Here is a 16,528-nt window from a genome sequence, read left to right as displayed (position 1 = left end):
TTGGGACTCACTTCTGTACCTGAGCTGTTCCATATGTGCTCTTTATTGAGCTGTGGAAAATAGGTACATATTCAATGCAGTCTGTTTGACTTGATTTCAAAATAGGTACATATTCAATGCAGTCTGTTTGACTTGATTTCGTCACGTACTTTAGAAGGAGATGAATTGTGAATATTTAATTTTGAGAGAATGCATCTCTCCACATAACACAGAAGAGGACTCTTAACAGATAAGTGCCTGCAGATGGTTATAGTGCTGCTTTCCATTTAGCGTAGCAACTCTAATTTGAGTTTGTAGCGCACAGCACAGTTAGGTGGGCTTAATTCAGGCCCTACACTGAAGCAAGCACTCTCAAATGCTCTCAGAAGCTGGGGGTTGATGGGGAGGAGGGGAAAAACAGAACCACACATTTGTAAAAGGGTAGTCTTAGGTTAGCTGTAGGGCTGATGGTGTGAGGAAACATGCATTATTCATGAAGGATGAGTAAAGACTCAAGGGAAGGGGAGCCAAGGTTACAAGGAGGAGAAACAATATACGGTGTGTTGTGATACAAAATTATACAACAGAGGTACATGCAGCAGGATAGATGGATATAGAGATCATATAACTGTGTCTTAAAAGGGCTGTTGACTTAAATTACATTAGGTATGAAAAAGAAAAAATCCATTCTTGAAAAAGTGTTGTTTCGTTTTGTTAACACACAAAGAACAGAGAGTTCAGTTTTCCGACTAAGATGCATGAATATTTTGAGATAAACACTAGCATTAATATTTGTAGGGAGTTAAAAAATAGTATTTTCAGTAAGAACAGAATTCCAAAGGGACTCTGCAAAGTTTCTCTGCTAGTATAGTTGCTTCTGCTTCAGTGAAGATACCATAGCAGAAAATACAGAATAGCACTTCCTTTCTGAAGGTTTAGACAGTATTTCTTAAGTACTGTTAACTCTGAGTTCCTCCTTTCATACAGTCAAGCAAACTGTAGTGTGTGGTGGTTTTACCCTGCTACGCAGCTGAACTCCACCACAACTGCTCTCTCACTCTGCCTCCTCAAAGAAAAGAGGGAGAAAATATGATGGAAAGGGGTCAAGGGTTGAGATAAGGACAGGAAGATCACTCAACAATTATAGTCACAGGAAAAACAGACTCAGCATAAGGGAGATTAATGTAAGTTATTGCCTTTCACTAGCAGACTAGAGCAGTGAGAAACTAAAACCAAACTAAAAACACCTTCCCCCCAATCCACCCTCTTCTACTTCCTACCCCCCGAGCAGCGCAGGGGAATGGGGAATGGGGGCTGCAGTCAGTCCCTGACGCTTCGTTTCCGCCGCTCCTTCTTGGTCACTCTCTGCCTCTGCTCCACGTGGGGTCCCTCCCATGGGATGCCGTCCTTCCTGAACTGATCCTGCAGGGGCTGCCCACAGGCAGCAGCTCTTCAAGAACTGCTCCCACCTGGGTCCTTACCACGGGGTCCATCCCCCAGGAGCAAACTGCTCCAGCATGGGTCCCCCACGGGCGGCAGCTCCCCCCAGACCCCCTGCTCCTGCGTGGGTTCCTCTCCATGGGCCACAGCCTCCTCCAGGCCACATCCACCTGCTCCACCGCGGGCCTCTCCACAGGCCACAGGGGAACTGCTGCTGCATGCAGGGAGCACCTCTTGTCCTCCTCCTGCACTGACCTCGGGGTCTGCAGGGCTGCTTCTCACTTCTCTCTCAACTGCTGTGTCTCAGCAGTTTTTTTCCCTTCTTCAATCTGCTCTACCAGAGGCCCAACCAGCGTCGTTCCCCGGCTCAGCTCTCGCCAGCGGTGGGTCCCTTTAGGAGCTGGCTGTAGCTGGCCCTGGTCTGACATGGGGCAGCTGCTGGGCTCTGCTCACAGAGGCCACCTCTTCAGCCCCACAGTTACCGAAACCTTGCCACATACAGTCAATACATAATATTGCAAAATATATATATTAATATGCTTTCCAACTTCTTCCACATTGGGGAGAAGATTTACTTTGTGTTGCTGTTCTAGTATTTGGTCATAAATGTCTCTGTCTAGTGTAGTAGCTGTATCAAGACTGAAGTGACTTAGACAATTCATAACTTAAAATGTGCCTGTTCATCACTTTGTCTACTTTTTATTTCTAAGTTCTTTCACTGTACCCATCCACTCATGGTATAATGACTGAAAATATTTTTCTGTTTTTTTTGCTGTTATAGTGATTTCTTCAAAAGAAAAGTGCCAACTAGAGAGAAGTCTGAAACAAAGAGAATTGCAGAAACTCAAACAGTAAGTGTAAAAAAGCAGTAGCCATTGCCTATTTGATGCAATGCCAGAGCAACCCTAAGTGCTTATACTGAAGGCTGTGGTGATACTCTGCTGTGTAAACATGGGTTAAGACTGAATGCCTTTAGCAGTTGGCTGCATAGTATGTATCTGGAGCTCATCTTCTGGTTTAGTTGTATACAAAAGAAGTATAGTTAATGTACTAGATTATGTTGTTATTACATATACTAATGTACATGAGTTCAAGGGATCTGGTTCGTGGGCTGCTTCTCTCTGTGAACCAAAGCGTATTAAGTGGGAGTGAAGGGGAGTTTCAGAAGTTTCTGATGTCGTTGCACCCACAGTTCCCTGGCAGCAGCTTGACTTCCTGATGTATTAACAAGCCACTAATATTCTTTGTTTTTCCCCTGTAGCATTATTTTTTTCCACCTTTAAGAAAACTTCTGATCTCTCAAGTAAGGGGACAAACTCCTTGATCAATTTGTAATGCACTATAGTGGCACATCTCCAGTGGCAGAGGATAGTGCTACGTTCCCTGCGGTAGAACAGGCTCTACCTAGCAAATTCAGACAATGCAGGTCACTTAAGCCTAACCACCTTGGTCCAGAAGTAGTAGAAATGGATAAGGCAAATAGTAAGACCTATTCCTTGGCCCAGACAAGGACTGAGACCCAAGTTGTACTATAGTTGCATGCCTCAGAAAAGGACAATCTTACATTTCTAGCTGCAGAGTCAGTCAGGGCAAGCTGAATTTTATCTACCTGTAATAATACAAGAAATTAAAAGGCCATACCTAGTACTGTCTTCTGACCATAAAGTTATTCTAACAGAAAAATAGAACATCAGAGGGCAGTTCCATATCTCCATAAGAAAAGAATTAGAAGATTTCATAGTATATATTTCTGCTTAGACATAAATGGATGTACTCTTTGTATGATTCACAAGATTTGACAGTGTGTTTCTTGTTTGCAGTTCTTCCTTTGATCAGTGGAAAATACTCACAAACAATAAAGAAAAAGTTGCCACTGGTGGTGTAAGTATCAATAATAGAAAAGACTTCAGCATGTTGTTGTTGTTGTGTGGATGGTAGGTCTTTTTGTTTGTTTGTTTGTTTGTTTGTTTTTACACATAAAAATATATATTATTTTTCAGTTCCACTTTTCTGTTTCTTTTTAAGGTTGCCTGAGCTCTAATTACTGGTTTTAAAATGAATTTTGTATTTTTTACCAGATTTTAAGTGTTTAGCTTGAGATTTTCTTTTTTTAATTATCTGCTACAGGCTACGTTTTCATTTTACATCTTGGTTCAGTCTGTTTTATGTATTTCAGAAAGAAGAATCTTAAAAAAGCTTTTATCCCCATTAGGAAAATAATCTGTCTGTCTCATCTTTAGGAAGTTTAGATATCTGTGTGCTGGAGTAGAGATTAGAAATTTTGCATGGTAATACTGCTGCAGTATTGTTTTATGTTAGAAATGCACTTTCTGCATTCCCCATTAATTTTTTTTTCCAGTTGCTAGGGAGAGGGAAAAGAACAAGTGAGATAGAATGTGGGGAAGGTCAGAAGTTCCAGGGAAGCAACATGTGAATTAAAATACGAATGGGAATGTGGAGGAAGACTGAGTTTCCAGGAAGAGGTAGAGATAAGCACCTGGGGAAATAAACAAACAAACAAAATTCCCTTGTCTTCAATAGCCCATGGTGTCAATTCTAAAGTTTCTAACTCCAATGATGGAGTAATATTTGCTTTAAACAAGCTGCCCAGGTATTGCATACTCAGGTTTTTTTTGTTTGTTTATTTCCTGTTTTTGTTGTTGGTGGTGGTGGTGATTTTTAATTTGTTTGTTTGTTTGTTAGTAATCTGCATATCAAAGATTTTCTTGTGACACTGGTAAGTGTCACAAGCAAGGTTGCCTAGGATACGTATGATTAAAAATCAGAATGCAAAATCAGACAAAACCTTTTTACAGTATGATTTTATATACCTTAGTTATCAGATTGAATTAAGAAATTCTGTAGACTTGATCTGAATTTAATGTATTCAGTTCCCATTGTATAATGTGTATTTGACTTCAACAGTGGTATTGATTTTAAGAGTAACTCCTTGTATTCTTCTTACCATTAATTCTTTTTTATTGTTTAGATGAAGCTGTCAATTGTTTTAAAGTATCTCCAGGCCTTCAACTGGCGATGGATGTGGCTGACCATAGCTGCTTATTTAGGACAAAATGCACTAGCCATTGGACAAAATCTGTGGCTTAGCACCTGGACTGCAGAGACAGCAAAAGCTAATGATTTCACAGAATGGAAACAGTCACAAAACTACAAACTTGGTATTTATGGGCTTATGGGATTCTTACAAGGTAAGCACGAATATTTATGACTGTTTTCCCACCATTTGCTGACATTGATCTATCTAAATGTTTATTACTAAAGAAATAATCTGGCTGTTCCATAAACAGAATTATGTGCAACAGTCTAATTGTTTAACATGGGAGAAGAATAGTAGAAGAATGTAATTTTTTACAGCAATGTAAAAGAAAATGCTATTTAATTTATGATACTTCTGTGAGTTCAGTAGCATTCACGTGTGACATAATGAAGTTATGTTAGCATCTCAGGGATAGAGGCATGCTTGCTTGAAACTTAATTGCAGGAAGGACATACATTTTACCACTTTGTAAGAAGTATCAACAAAATGCAAATACATCAAATTATAAAAATTAGGGTATGAAGTATAGATTGGTCACCATGGTAGAAAACAGGGACGGAAATAATCTCTATCTCTTCTCCCTCTCATACCATTCATACTGTCTTTTAATTTATCCATTCCCAAGGTCTTCTTGTTTGCTGTGGAGCGTATGTGCTCACCAGGGGCTCTCTTTGTGCTTCTCGGGAGTTACATCACCAGCTGTTAGACAGTGTATTGCACCTTCCTCTTCAGCATTTTGAAACTAATCCTGTAGGTCAGATCATCAATAGATTCACAAAGGTAAAGGGAAAACTGATGTATTTTCTGTTTTAAGAAAATGAAGCTTGAGTGACTACAGATTTAATCCTACTTAGTATTGTTGAAAAATGAAAGATATCAAAATAAATGAATGGATTATCTAGCAGTTGAAAGCTGCTTCAGTGTGTAAGAATGGCAGAACTGTCTCTGGCTATTTTCTTACAAAATTATCAAAACTTATTATTAGGAAAAGTTGCATGGACCCTATCTACAATCATTAGGAGGCCATTCATCAAATACTACTCTTGCAGAGTAACAAGTTTTCCAGACCTAAACCTGATCTGTTGTTGTTGTTTTTTAATACAAGCTGTTTGATATTTTATTTCAGATCAGAATCAAATGATATTGCCAAAACCAATTAATACATCAAATTCACATTCTCTGGGGTATATAGACTTACAGTAAATGTGTTTTCTGTTTTTGTAGAGCTTTGACTTGAGTTGGAACCTCTAATACACCAACAGATGTTATTTACTGTGACTTTAATACTTCCGAGTCTTGTCATAACTAGGTTGTTGCAATGCATTACAGATTACTTCAAGTGCAGTCAGTAACTGTCAAAGGCTGTATTTTTTAGACAAGACTAAGGCTTGTTGTGTAATACACTAAAATATCAGTTGATGTAGATTTCAGTCAAGCCCCTAGTCTTTTGTAGCATTTTATTATAAACTGGATTTGAAAAAGCTTTACTGTATACAGTAAGAGATTAATAATATTTCAGTACACATCAGAATTATTAACAGGAGTACATAGAAGAGTTAGGATTTGAACTCATGGCCTGATTTCCAGTCCCAAATGATTTACATAATCTAAATAGTAGCAAGTAGCAAAATAGCAAGAGCGGTCACTTCTTGACTTCATGCACCCCGTGTCTGGTCTCTGACATGCCATGAGTACTCTATCTACTTCTCTTTTAGACAAAAAATAACGATATATGAATAAATTTCATTAGGATGTAATCGGTTGGGGGGCAATCCTACCAACTTTTATTGAGGATATTTTAGTTTGATTCTGATTTTAAAGGATAGTTTCTTGAAGTCTGCAGTGTAATTTACTCAGAAAATCTTGATTCTTCTATGCGTTGTTACAGGACTTATTTATAGTAGACATACGTTTCCATTACTACTTACAAACTTGGCTGAATTGTACACTGGATGTTATTGGAACCATTCTAGTTATCACATTCGCCTCACCACTATTCATAGTGGCAGTTATTCCCCTGGGATACTTGTATTTTACTATCCAAGTAAGTTCATTAAGTTTTATAAGGATTTCTAGATGTATGTGCATAAAATGGTCAAAACAATCAAGGGTACTGACTTAAATTATTACTTGCAGTGTGGAAAAAAATCTGTAGAATACATCTGAACTTGCTTTCAGAAAAAAAAAAATCTTCATGCTTCTTAGAAGGAAATTAGTACACTTCTTGAACATATCCTGTAATACTTGTGAACTTTTAACAATTTATATTTTTCTTATATTTTTCCTTTCTTAGCAAGATACAGTATTGATGTAGCTCCCATTAAGAAATTGATGATATTACCTGAAAAAATGGGCATATGTTACAGAGAAAGCTGAAGGCTGAAGAATAACCCTGAGCAGTATACGTAAAAATAGAATGATGCCTAAACTACATGTGATATTTTTTGGCAGAAGTGTCACTTATGCTAAGAAGCCAAAAGATAAAGTCTCAGAAAGACTAATGTTTACATTCCTGCTTCTTGATGTTCAAAGTACAGTACCTAATCAAGACCTTAAAGATTTTAAAAATAACAATATAGATGAAGGAAAAGAGTGCCTGGATTCAGCCTCTGCTGAGGAATTTACATACAGACATTATTATGTTAAAGAAATAAAGGACAGTTTTAATTTGAGTAAGAAAGAGGGCAATCTGATTTAAAAGTTTCTATAGAAATTGTAGTTGGTTGCTACATACCTCTTGTAGTATAGCACATTTTCTATAGAATTTGGAAATCATGTTCTCTTACTTCAATCTACCCAGTAATATATATTGCAGTTATGTTGGCATTACAATGTTGGTGTGTCTGAAGACACAGATTCTTTTTCTATGTAGAGATTTTCAACTTCATATTCAAAATTTACAGGAATTATTTAACAGATTTAAAAGAACTGGAAATAAATATGGCAAATATTTCAAATATTGTAAGATAATGCAAAATTATGTAAAAGAAACTGTAGCAACGTAAAACTTTTTTTTTTTTACTGTTTTATTAGCGATACTACATAGCAAGTTCACGACAAATTCGACGTCTAGCAGGAGCGTCGCATTCTCCAGTGATCTCCCACTTCAGTGAGACTGTCCTAGGAAGATCAACAATTAGAGCATTTGGCCACCAGGAGAGATTCATTAGAAAAAACTATGACATTGTGTATGAGAATTTAGTTTACTTCTACAACAATGTCATCTCAAACAGGTACTTTACAGCAGTTATGCATCTCTGACTGAGACCTTTGCATGTAGAATTCCAAAGCTATGTGGTACCTTTAGTCAGAGTAAACTCACTTGAAAAACCAAAGGATAAGAGCAATTTATCCAGCACTCTTTGTAATGAATGCAGAGATTTTGTGTAAGCACTGGGATGATTTCTTCTTTATGTCCCAGAAGCTAGCAGGTTTATAAAAAAATGTGTATGTATTGTCTAGGACGAGTGTTTCCGAAACCACCACCACGACAAAAAGTTTACTGGTAGGTCATGGACATGGACTGTGTACTAACTACATTGCAACTGTAACTGTTGCTATGTACAACAAGCCTACAAGCTTCTTGCAAGCATATGAACAAATCTAATTTATATTTCAGTAGTTCACGTGGTAGAAAGCTGGTCTATACCTAGAGCACAAGTTGATTCTGGGATTGGAATCCTTGTTTTTAAGGAAATACGTGCACTTCACCTCCCTCATTTGTGATTCAGTTCTAGGTAGAGATTAGTAAGGAGAAGCTTTTCAGTTGTGGTTTTCACTCATATACCTGAATCTTTTCCAGATAGGAAGAGTAGGAAAGTCATATGAGTAGTGAAGAGAGCACTAGCCATTAGTGGAGAGACTACCTTTTTTCTTAGCTGTTTTACTAATTGTAGACATCATATTCCCTTCCCTGTCCATCTGTAAAATGGGAATGGTGGTACTTACCTGTTCTCCAAAGCAGGTCGAGAGATTGATCTCAAAGAGCCGCTATATTAGCAATATGTTCACTACACTGCTAAAAAAAAATGCATAGGTAACTCACTTTTTTCCTTTGCTTTGATTACCGCAGGTGGCTGTCTGTCAGGCTTGAATCTCTAGGCAATCTAATGGTGTTCTTTGCTGCACTGTTTGTAGTACTGGCTGGAAATACAGTGAGTTCTTCTACAGTGGGTTTATCAATATCATATGCTCTAAATGTAAATAATTTTTCTCTTTTTTATTTTTTTTGCTGCTATCACATTGCATATGAAAAGGGAATAACACTTAGAGTGAAGTTGAGTAGATGAATATATATGTATACAGTGGCAACAGCAAAACTAAAACCATGAGTAGAACAGAGCTTTCCTTTAAGTCCCATTAATTCTGGGAAGCTTCACATTAATTATTTTTCCATTTCTGAATTTAGATTAAATAATAATTATTAAAGAATATTTAAAAATCAAATTAACTATATATGGCTTACTTTTAAGTGTTATATTAAACCACCAAGAATAAGAAGCCTAGTGATTTTCAAATATATTTCATATTTGATTTCTTGTTCTTGCTCACTTACTGAATATTGTGTGGGAATGCTTACTTAAAAGTTTATTAAAATCATTTACCTTTTGCACTGTGCTTGTGAAAATAATATGTGAGAGCTACATTAGGAATTTGACCTGTAGTAAGGTAAACTGATAAGCTGCTAGTTAAAATAAGCCTTAAGACATATATATTCAAACTAAGCATCTTTAATCTTGTGATGCTTGGAACCCTATTGGAGTCCAGATTCTCACTGTTGTGCTTCAGAAACACAGCTGACAGATACTAAATGAGAGAGAGAGGGAGAGAGAATAAATTACCCATCATCCACATAATGCCCAATTCACAAGAGTTCCCTTGTCTGTTGTTCTCTCTCTATAATCACTGAGTATATGATGATATAAAGGAGATTATTCAATGACAGGTACTGCATAGTGTTTCACTTTCATCTGATGTCAAATTGACACCATTCTCTATTTAGTTACTTAAGGCATCTCAAAACAGTTAAATGTAAAATAAATAAATAAATACATCTTTTGGCTCACTTTTTTTCCTATAGAATTGGGAGTATCTGGTGACAGAATTGTTACCTACTCCATTATATAGAATTGTATATACCAGGTACCAATTAGGTTTGCAGAAGCATTCCCCATGTTTGAAGACAACAAATTTGGCGTGCACAATAGACCAGATCTGTATCTCCACTATAGATTCTTCGCTCCATGTTACTGGCTTACTTTATCTAGGAAATTGTGCAATAATGTACCCACAATATGAAACATATATGTTCTTCCTTTCAACATATTATGCAGTTACTGTGCACTTTCTGTTGATCTTGAAGGAGTTTCAGATCTCTGGAGCTGTTATGTTAGTGAAAATTATAGTAGCCGTTGGGTGTATATATATACATTCAGATCAGTGCTTTTCAAAGTAATAATTCCTTTGGCATGCCACTATTTTCTGTATACTTTTTGGCTTCTGTGATTAAGCATCCAGCCTAGGAAATTATTCAATTGGGATTAAATTTTGAAATCACTAGGCTGTATTATAGTATAGTTAAATTTTTACATTCTACAATGCAACTTTGTTCCCCAGATAATTCAGAGTCTCAATTTTTGGGTGCGTAAAGCATGTGAAATCGAGACCAATGCAGTTTCAATTGAAAGGGTGTGTGAATATGCAAACATGGATAAAGAGGTGAGCACTCTCATTGGAATGGCAAATAAATATTTATGTGCATAGAAAATAACTTAGATTGAATTTAATATTGGTGAATGGTAATATCAGGTTATAATTTGTTATTACATACTTTGTCATTTTTTTACATTAATATGCATATTCTTCATTACATATGTAGTCATAGCAGCTTTATTATTTTTATTTTGACCAGTAAATCGCTTGGCATCCTTCTTAGTAGTAGATTTTATAGTAAGACTAATGGAGCTGCATCTCAGGTCAACGTTTTATGCTATGTGCAACCACAAGGAGCATTTTAAGAGGAACAGACAAGGAAGAGAGGCCTTCCAGATCTCTAACTATTATTCACCTCATTACTGGAGAGGCATTTGTTTTTCAAAGCAATTGGCCTTGGTTATTGTACTTTTCTGAAAGTGGCACCCATATTGGAGAGATAAGAGCCTTGGTCTTCTTGGAAACAAGTCTGTCTTCTAGGTCTTCATTTTCTTTTACCCTTCCCTATGTTTCTGCTTCTTTACCTTTGTTCACATCTCTGTTCTCTCTTACTCCATAAAAGAAAATGTTTCTCATTAAATATGTATTTGAAATATCTGGGAAATTAGGCATCAGATTAAATTCAGGTCCATGCCCGTCAAATGATGGAACAGATAATAGATTAGCAACTATGCAGTTAAACTTTAAAATGAGTGCGTATGATTAAAAAAAAACAAGTTGGAATGTTGTTGCTGCCCAGCATCTGTTAAAGAAATTTTTTCTTCCCTTATATCACATTGGAATTATCATAAACCTACTGGGATTTCTAGAGATGTATATAATTTTCCTACTGTTTTCACTGACTTGTGACACATTTACTGTCATAAACTGAAATTACAATGGTTTTAATTCCAGGAACCATGGATAACATCAAAAAGGCCACCAGTAGGGTGGCCTGATAGAGGAATAATACAGTTTGTTAACTACAGAGCTCAGTACAGGAAGGATCTTGGTTTAGCCCTGAATGACATCTCTTTTCAGACACGGAGTAAAGAGAAGGTATTGTATATAATAAGAAATAAATCCAAAGTACAAACTTCTGTTTCTGAACTTTCTACTTCAAAAATATTTCATATGAAGAGACTCCAATACTACATATAGCAAGATTATGTTGAACAAGGAAAAAGGTTAAGTAGACAAGACACTAAAGAAATAATGCATGAAAAAAGGAAAAGTACTCTTCTCCTACTCTGTAGAAATTCTTATCCCTGTAGGAAACTGAGATGATGTTTTCTTCCCTGTCCCTCCCTCCATACTTTGGGAAAAAATGTTTTTGAATCTGAGATAAATGTTTATTTAACTTTTATTCACTTGGAAAAAAAAAATGAATAGTGGAAAAATACTGCAGTTAAAACACTTTTAGAGCTTATGCTATTTTATTATATGCCAATCTGTTGCTTATTTTTAAGATTAGTCCTGAACTGTTCCAGATCTTTTTCCAAGCCTTAGTGGCTGCAGAGGTGAAGACAGTAAATCATCATGGGCAACTGATGCTATTCATGAGAGTGGCAGCCCAACAGTGCTACGTAGTGTTAGAGTAAGGCAGTGTAGTAGAGTTAGATAAAGGAAGATGTAAACTAATTTGGTTCCATGCTGTTTCAGTGCTTGTACGAAAAGGTGCTCTCTTGAGTAGGTGATCCTAACGTGAACCTTCTGAGGAGAGCCTTACTCTAAGAAAGTGAATAATCACATTCCCAATTAGATTTTCCAACTGAATTTGGCAGTTTTAAGGAAGATCCAAATTTGAAATTAAAACTCATCTACTGTGCTGAATATTTATGTAGAAAAATATATGCTGCCAGATTGGTGTTGATCAGCTCTGGTTTGGGAACAAGGTAGTTTTGAGTCATTGGTTGGAGCTGAGGAATGCTAAACAGAAGGTAAGGGATAAGGAAAGGCTTCCCACTGAACCAGGCATGGGCTGGATTGTCAGTCAGGTGTTCCAGAAGTGAGTTTTAAACAGTTTTATCCAATTAGAATATTGCTTGTTGGTAAAAGAAACCGAAGTTTTGTACTGGAAGTTAAAACTGAATTTGCTAGTCACTTTTCATATACAATGCACTGCATAGAAAGTTATAATCTTTATCAGAAAACTTTCCATTTCAGGTTGGAATTGTTGGAAGAACCGGAGCTGGTAAATCAACGCTCACAAATTCCTTATTTAGAGTTATAGAGGGATCTGGAGGCAAAATAATTATAGATGGAATTGATATATCAACTATTGGACTCCATGACCTACGTAGAAATCTTAACATTATTCCACAGGTGAGATGTGTTTTAGAGATGACTGTGGTTTTTATTATTATTATTATTTTACTAACAAGATATTTCAGGGTGTACTTTGTTTGCTTGTTTGAAGAATATGCACAAGATCTCATACCATTGTAATAGTCCTTTTTGGCCACTTAGCTCTCAAAAGTATCGCTGTGCTGCTTGCATGTAACTTGCTAGTGAATGTTGTTGGCCTTTTGCAATCTACCTATTGGGTTACAATGCACTGACTGCACTTACTTGAGAAGTCTGTTCGCTGCCTCTAAAAACACCAGTTCTGTTTATAAATCTGTGCAGCTATTTGCATATTGCCTAGTATTTATATTTGCCCGTTTAAGAAAAAGGCTTTTGTGTGCACCCAGAAAAGTTTCAGGCTTGATTAAGACTGTAGAGACAAGCATTCAGTAATTATGGAGTACTGGAGGTAACTCATACCCTCAGTCGTGCTTTCCTGGCATCTTCTAGTCCACATATACTTTTCCAGATATCCCCTAATGTATTCAGTGCACAGAAGCTAGTGAATGTGCATTCATGCAATAATTGCTTTTGTTGTCCTTGCTAAATACTTGGCCTTTTCTGCAGGTAAACTAAGAAAATTTCACTTAAAAACATGGCCTTCACATTTTTTTTAATTGTGTTCATGAATGTAGTATCCAGTGCTTAACAAACCTGACAATACCAATATTTTCATACGTTGTTTCAGTTGCCAGATGCTGAGCAGGTCCTCAGTTAGCAGTTGAATGGGTAGCACAGAGTATGTGTATGAAATTTGTTGCTCTTTACATTAATATAGAGCTTAGCATGCTGAGACCCAACATGATTTTGTATTTCCATCCATCAACTTCAAAACATTACAATTTCCCTCACAAAGCTTCTTTTCCAAAATTATTCATGCCAGTTTCCTATATTAATGTCAGGATACAGCATACTCTTTTAGGTTTGTGTTGGAACAGTGAACTCAAATTTTGCTATTATTTAGGACCCTGTCTTGTTTTCTGGGACGCTGCAGTCAAACTTGGACCCACTTGGAAAACACTCTGATCTTGAACTGTGGGAGGCACTGGAACTGTGTCACTTAAAGACTTTTGTTGAGTCACTCCCAAAGAAGCTCCTTCATGAGATTTCAGAAGGTGGTGAAAACCTCAGGTATATAAATAAGCAAGTGCTGTTGTAGTTACTTACTGAACTTGTAAAATTCTGTTTTCCTTACGGACAATTTACTACAGAAATTATCAGTACAAAAATTACAATTCTCCATGCTGAGTAGAATTGTTGAAGTAGTAAGGGTTTCCTTGACGTGACCAGCTGGTCACAACTGTATGAAGTCTTACGGCCTGTGCTGAAGGGAAGCAGAGGAGGTAGACTAGTTTCATCTCAACTATATGAATGGGTGCAAAGGGACAAAGGGACAGGGGCTTCATACACCACCAAGTTATATTTAGATACAAAAGGATCCATTCATTTAAAAAAAAAAAAAAAAAAAGCAAACCTCCAGAGAGCTTGACCGTTTGCTTTATTTGCTTAGGCAAAGCAACTCATGTTTTCCTTGTAGAACATTGCACCATAGATATCTATGGGAAGTGACACTGGAAATAGAAGGACTCTGAGAGACAAATAGCGAAGCTTTCAGCAGCAAAGGGACAGGCCATAATTTAAATGGAACGTATTAACAATTAACTTGAATTTTTAGGATGGATCTTTTTTTTTTTTTAAAAGTATCTAGAAGGCATACACCAGAAGTAACATACAACAGTATCCAAACTTTTACTTCGAATGTTATTAAGTGGTTTAGCATTCAATCCAGCCTATTCAAAGTCCCCATTATGATATGAGTATCAAAGTTGAGGGCAAGACTAGGTTTAAAAGTTGCACCTGAGCTTCTACTTCTGCTCAAAACTTCCAAAATGAGGAGAACATTTTTCTCCAGTCTTTGTACAAGTATAAGGTGTTGTTGAGGACAATAGAACAGATAGGCTCTGTGCTAGTTTCAGCTTTATGTCAACGGTATCTGCTCCAATGTCTAGGGCTAAGTAGTGAGGAAACAACATCCGTCTCCCCTTCCTCAAAGTGCCTGACCTGACCTTCTCAAATGTATTTTTAACAGTGTTGGCCAGAGACAGCTGGTCTGTCTGGCCCGTGTTTTGCTACGAAAGACAAAGATCCTGGTCCTTGATGAAGCAACAGCTTCTGTTGACATGGAAACAGATAACTTGGTGCAGTCCACCATCAAAAGAGAATTTTATAACTGCACGATATTAACTATAGCACACAGGTTACACACAGTCATGGATTCAGAGAGGTAAGTTTTGATATGCCATTTTAAAAATAAATGTCTACTTTTAAATGCGTGTTTTCAGACCTACAAAATTTTACTCTAGCACTTTTTACCTTAGTATCAGTACAATTCAAGGTACCACAAAAGACTTGCTGTCAATATTAATTAAATATTGATAACCTGTGTTCTGTTTCCCCACTGTAATTACAGAACGATTTTTTTTCTGATCAGATGCATGTATAAGCTACTATTGTGACCACTTAATTCTCTAGAATAAAGGGACTACACTGTAGAATTTTTACCAACTTTTTTTTTTAACCAGCTAAGCAAACATTCCCTTTTCAAAAGGCTTTCTTAATATAGGCATTCCTAGCTTGAGAAACCAATGAATTACCTAATGCAATGATAATTTTTGCAAATAAGAGTTCCAGTTAATATGTATTTGTAGTAGGGCTGGAAAATATGGTTGAATAGCACATTTTTTTCTTCTGTAATCTTCATGCTTTCGTATTGTAGAGTGCTTGTTCTGGATGCAGGAAGGATTCTAGAATATGATACACCAAATAATTTGTTACAACGAAAAGGTGCCTTTTCTGAAATGGCTGCAAAGGCTGGAATAACAAGATAAAGAAAACTAATGAAGATAAGAATTCCTTATACTGATAAACGCTCAAAAGATATTTGGCATTCCTGATGTGATGAAATAATTAACTTCCTTGTAAGCTCTTGACAACATTGCTTTTTACTACAACTACAATCTGTATATATTGATCAGCTTTCTGAAATTAATTTTGTTTTCATACAAATCACTTTTTTGATCATCTTGGCACTGGACCACAATGAAGCAGTAATTTTCATGGCGTATTTTAAATATTGCACTAGTAAAGGTGGATTTAAAAGAAATCTTGCTGTTCACAGCGTTTTAATTAAGAAATAGTGCTTAATTAGATTGCTTGGATGTTATGCCCATTTAGTTAATACATTTTTATATAATTGTGAATATATAAAAACTCAGGTTTGCTTATTGTGTGACCAGAGAGGCAGATCCCCCTTGATGCTGGTTTTTAGGACATACATATTTATTTGCTTTGGTAATAGCACATAATTTTGCTACAATTTTGGTAATAATTTTATTTGCTTATACGTTGGTAATTCCTGATGCAACGAACTTGCCATGGCAAGTTGATTTTTATCTTGACTTTGTGATTTTTGAGTAACTGAAAAATGATTTCAAACAGCTGAAAAACGTGTAAAAATAATTGAGCATTACAAAACCAGATTGTGAAAGAATCCCATGAAAACGAGGTCAGGCGCAGCTATTTGCCAGTAGATCTTAATGCAAACCTCAGTGCTATTTAATGCTGCACAAAAGGTTATGCGTGTTTACTCAAAGTGTCAGTTAATCGTGCCTGTGCTTCTGTAGGCCATGTGAATATTACCTTTTTTACTATACATCCTAAGAATCTCCAAATTGAATACCAATGGTGGGGAGGAATGGATTAAAAGCAGAAGAGGATGGGATGAGAACTGCAAACTGGTGAGGAAGATGGAAAACATGCTCAAGTGACCTTGCAGCTGTGATGACAAAGCCTGGAGAGTAGGAAAACACATGTATCATACCTACTGCTGTTAATCCTGTATCTTTGACAACCAACGCATCCACGTACAGATAACACAGGTGTTTGGTAGACTTGGAGGCACCCTATCGGACATGCTTGAGCTCCCTGCCTTGGGACAGAGATCAAAGCACAGTG

At 36.7% G+C, this 16,528-nt stretch overlaps 1 protein-coding gene across 7 annotated transcripts in view; it reads left to right on the top strand.

The window, feature by feature from the left end:
• The window catches only part of LOC121074326 (multidrug resistance-associated protein 1-like), a 54,075-nt gene extending 38,402 nt beyond the window's left edge, over positions 1-15,673 (top strand). For all 7 annotated transcript variants that reach the window (XM_040566286.1, XM_040566312.1, XM_040566319.1 and 4 more), the window contains 13 exons: positions 2,201-2,270; positions 3,240-3,300; positions 4,409-4,628; positions 5,103-5,257; positions 6,366-6,521; positions 7,511-7,710; positions 8,550-8,676; positions 10,094-10,195; positions 11,084-11,227; positions 12,335-12,493; positions 13,479-13,645; positions 14,604-14,798; positions 15,291-15,673. In XM_040566286.1, coding sequence (XP_040422220.1) covers positions 2,201-2,270; positions 3,240-3,300; positions 4,409-4,628; positions 5,103-5,257; positions 6,366-6,521; positions 7,511-7,710; positions 8,550-8,676; positions 10,094-10,195; positions 11,084-11,227; positions 12,335-12,493; positions 13,479-13,645; positions 14,604-14,798; positions 15,291-15,402 — 1,868 coding nt within the window. In that variant the 3' untranslated portion in view covers positions 15,403-15,673. The remainder of the gene's footprint in view (positions 1-2,200; positions 2,271-3,239; positions 3,301-4,408; positions 4,629-5,102; positions 5,258-6,365; positions 6,522-7,510; positions 7,711-8,549; positions 8,677-10,093; positions 10,196-11,083; positions 11,228-12,334; positions 12,494-13,478; positions 13,646-14,603; positions 14,799-15,290) is intronic.
• The last annotated feature ends 855 nt before the right edge of the window (positions 15,674-16,528 follow it).

This window comes from Cygnus olor, chromosome 1 (genome assembly GCF_009769625.2).
Source record: "Cygnus olor isolate bCygOlo1 chromosome 1, bCygOlo1.pri.v2, whole genome shotgun sequence".
NCBI lineage: Eukaryota > Metazoa > Chordata > Aves > Anseriformes > Anatidae > Cygnus > Cygnus olor.
The sequence above is the reverse complement of the archived record's forward strand: the minus strand, read 5'-3'. Positions and strand labels throughout refer to the sequence as shown.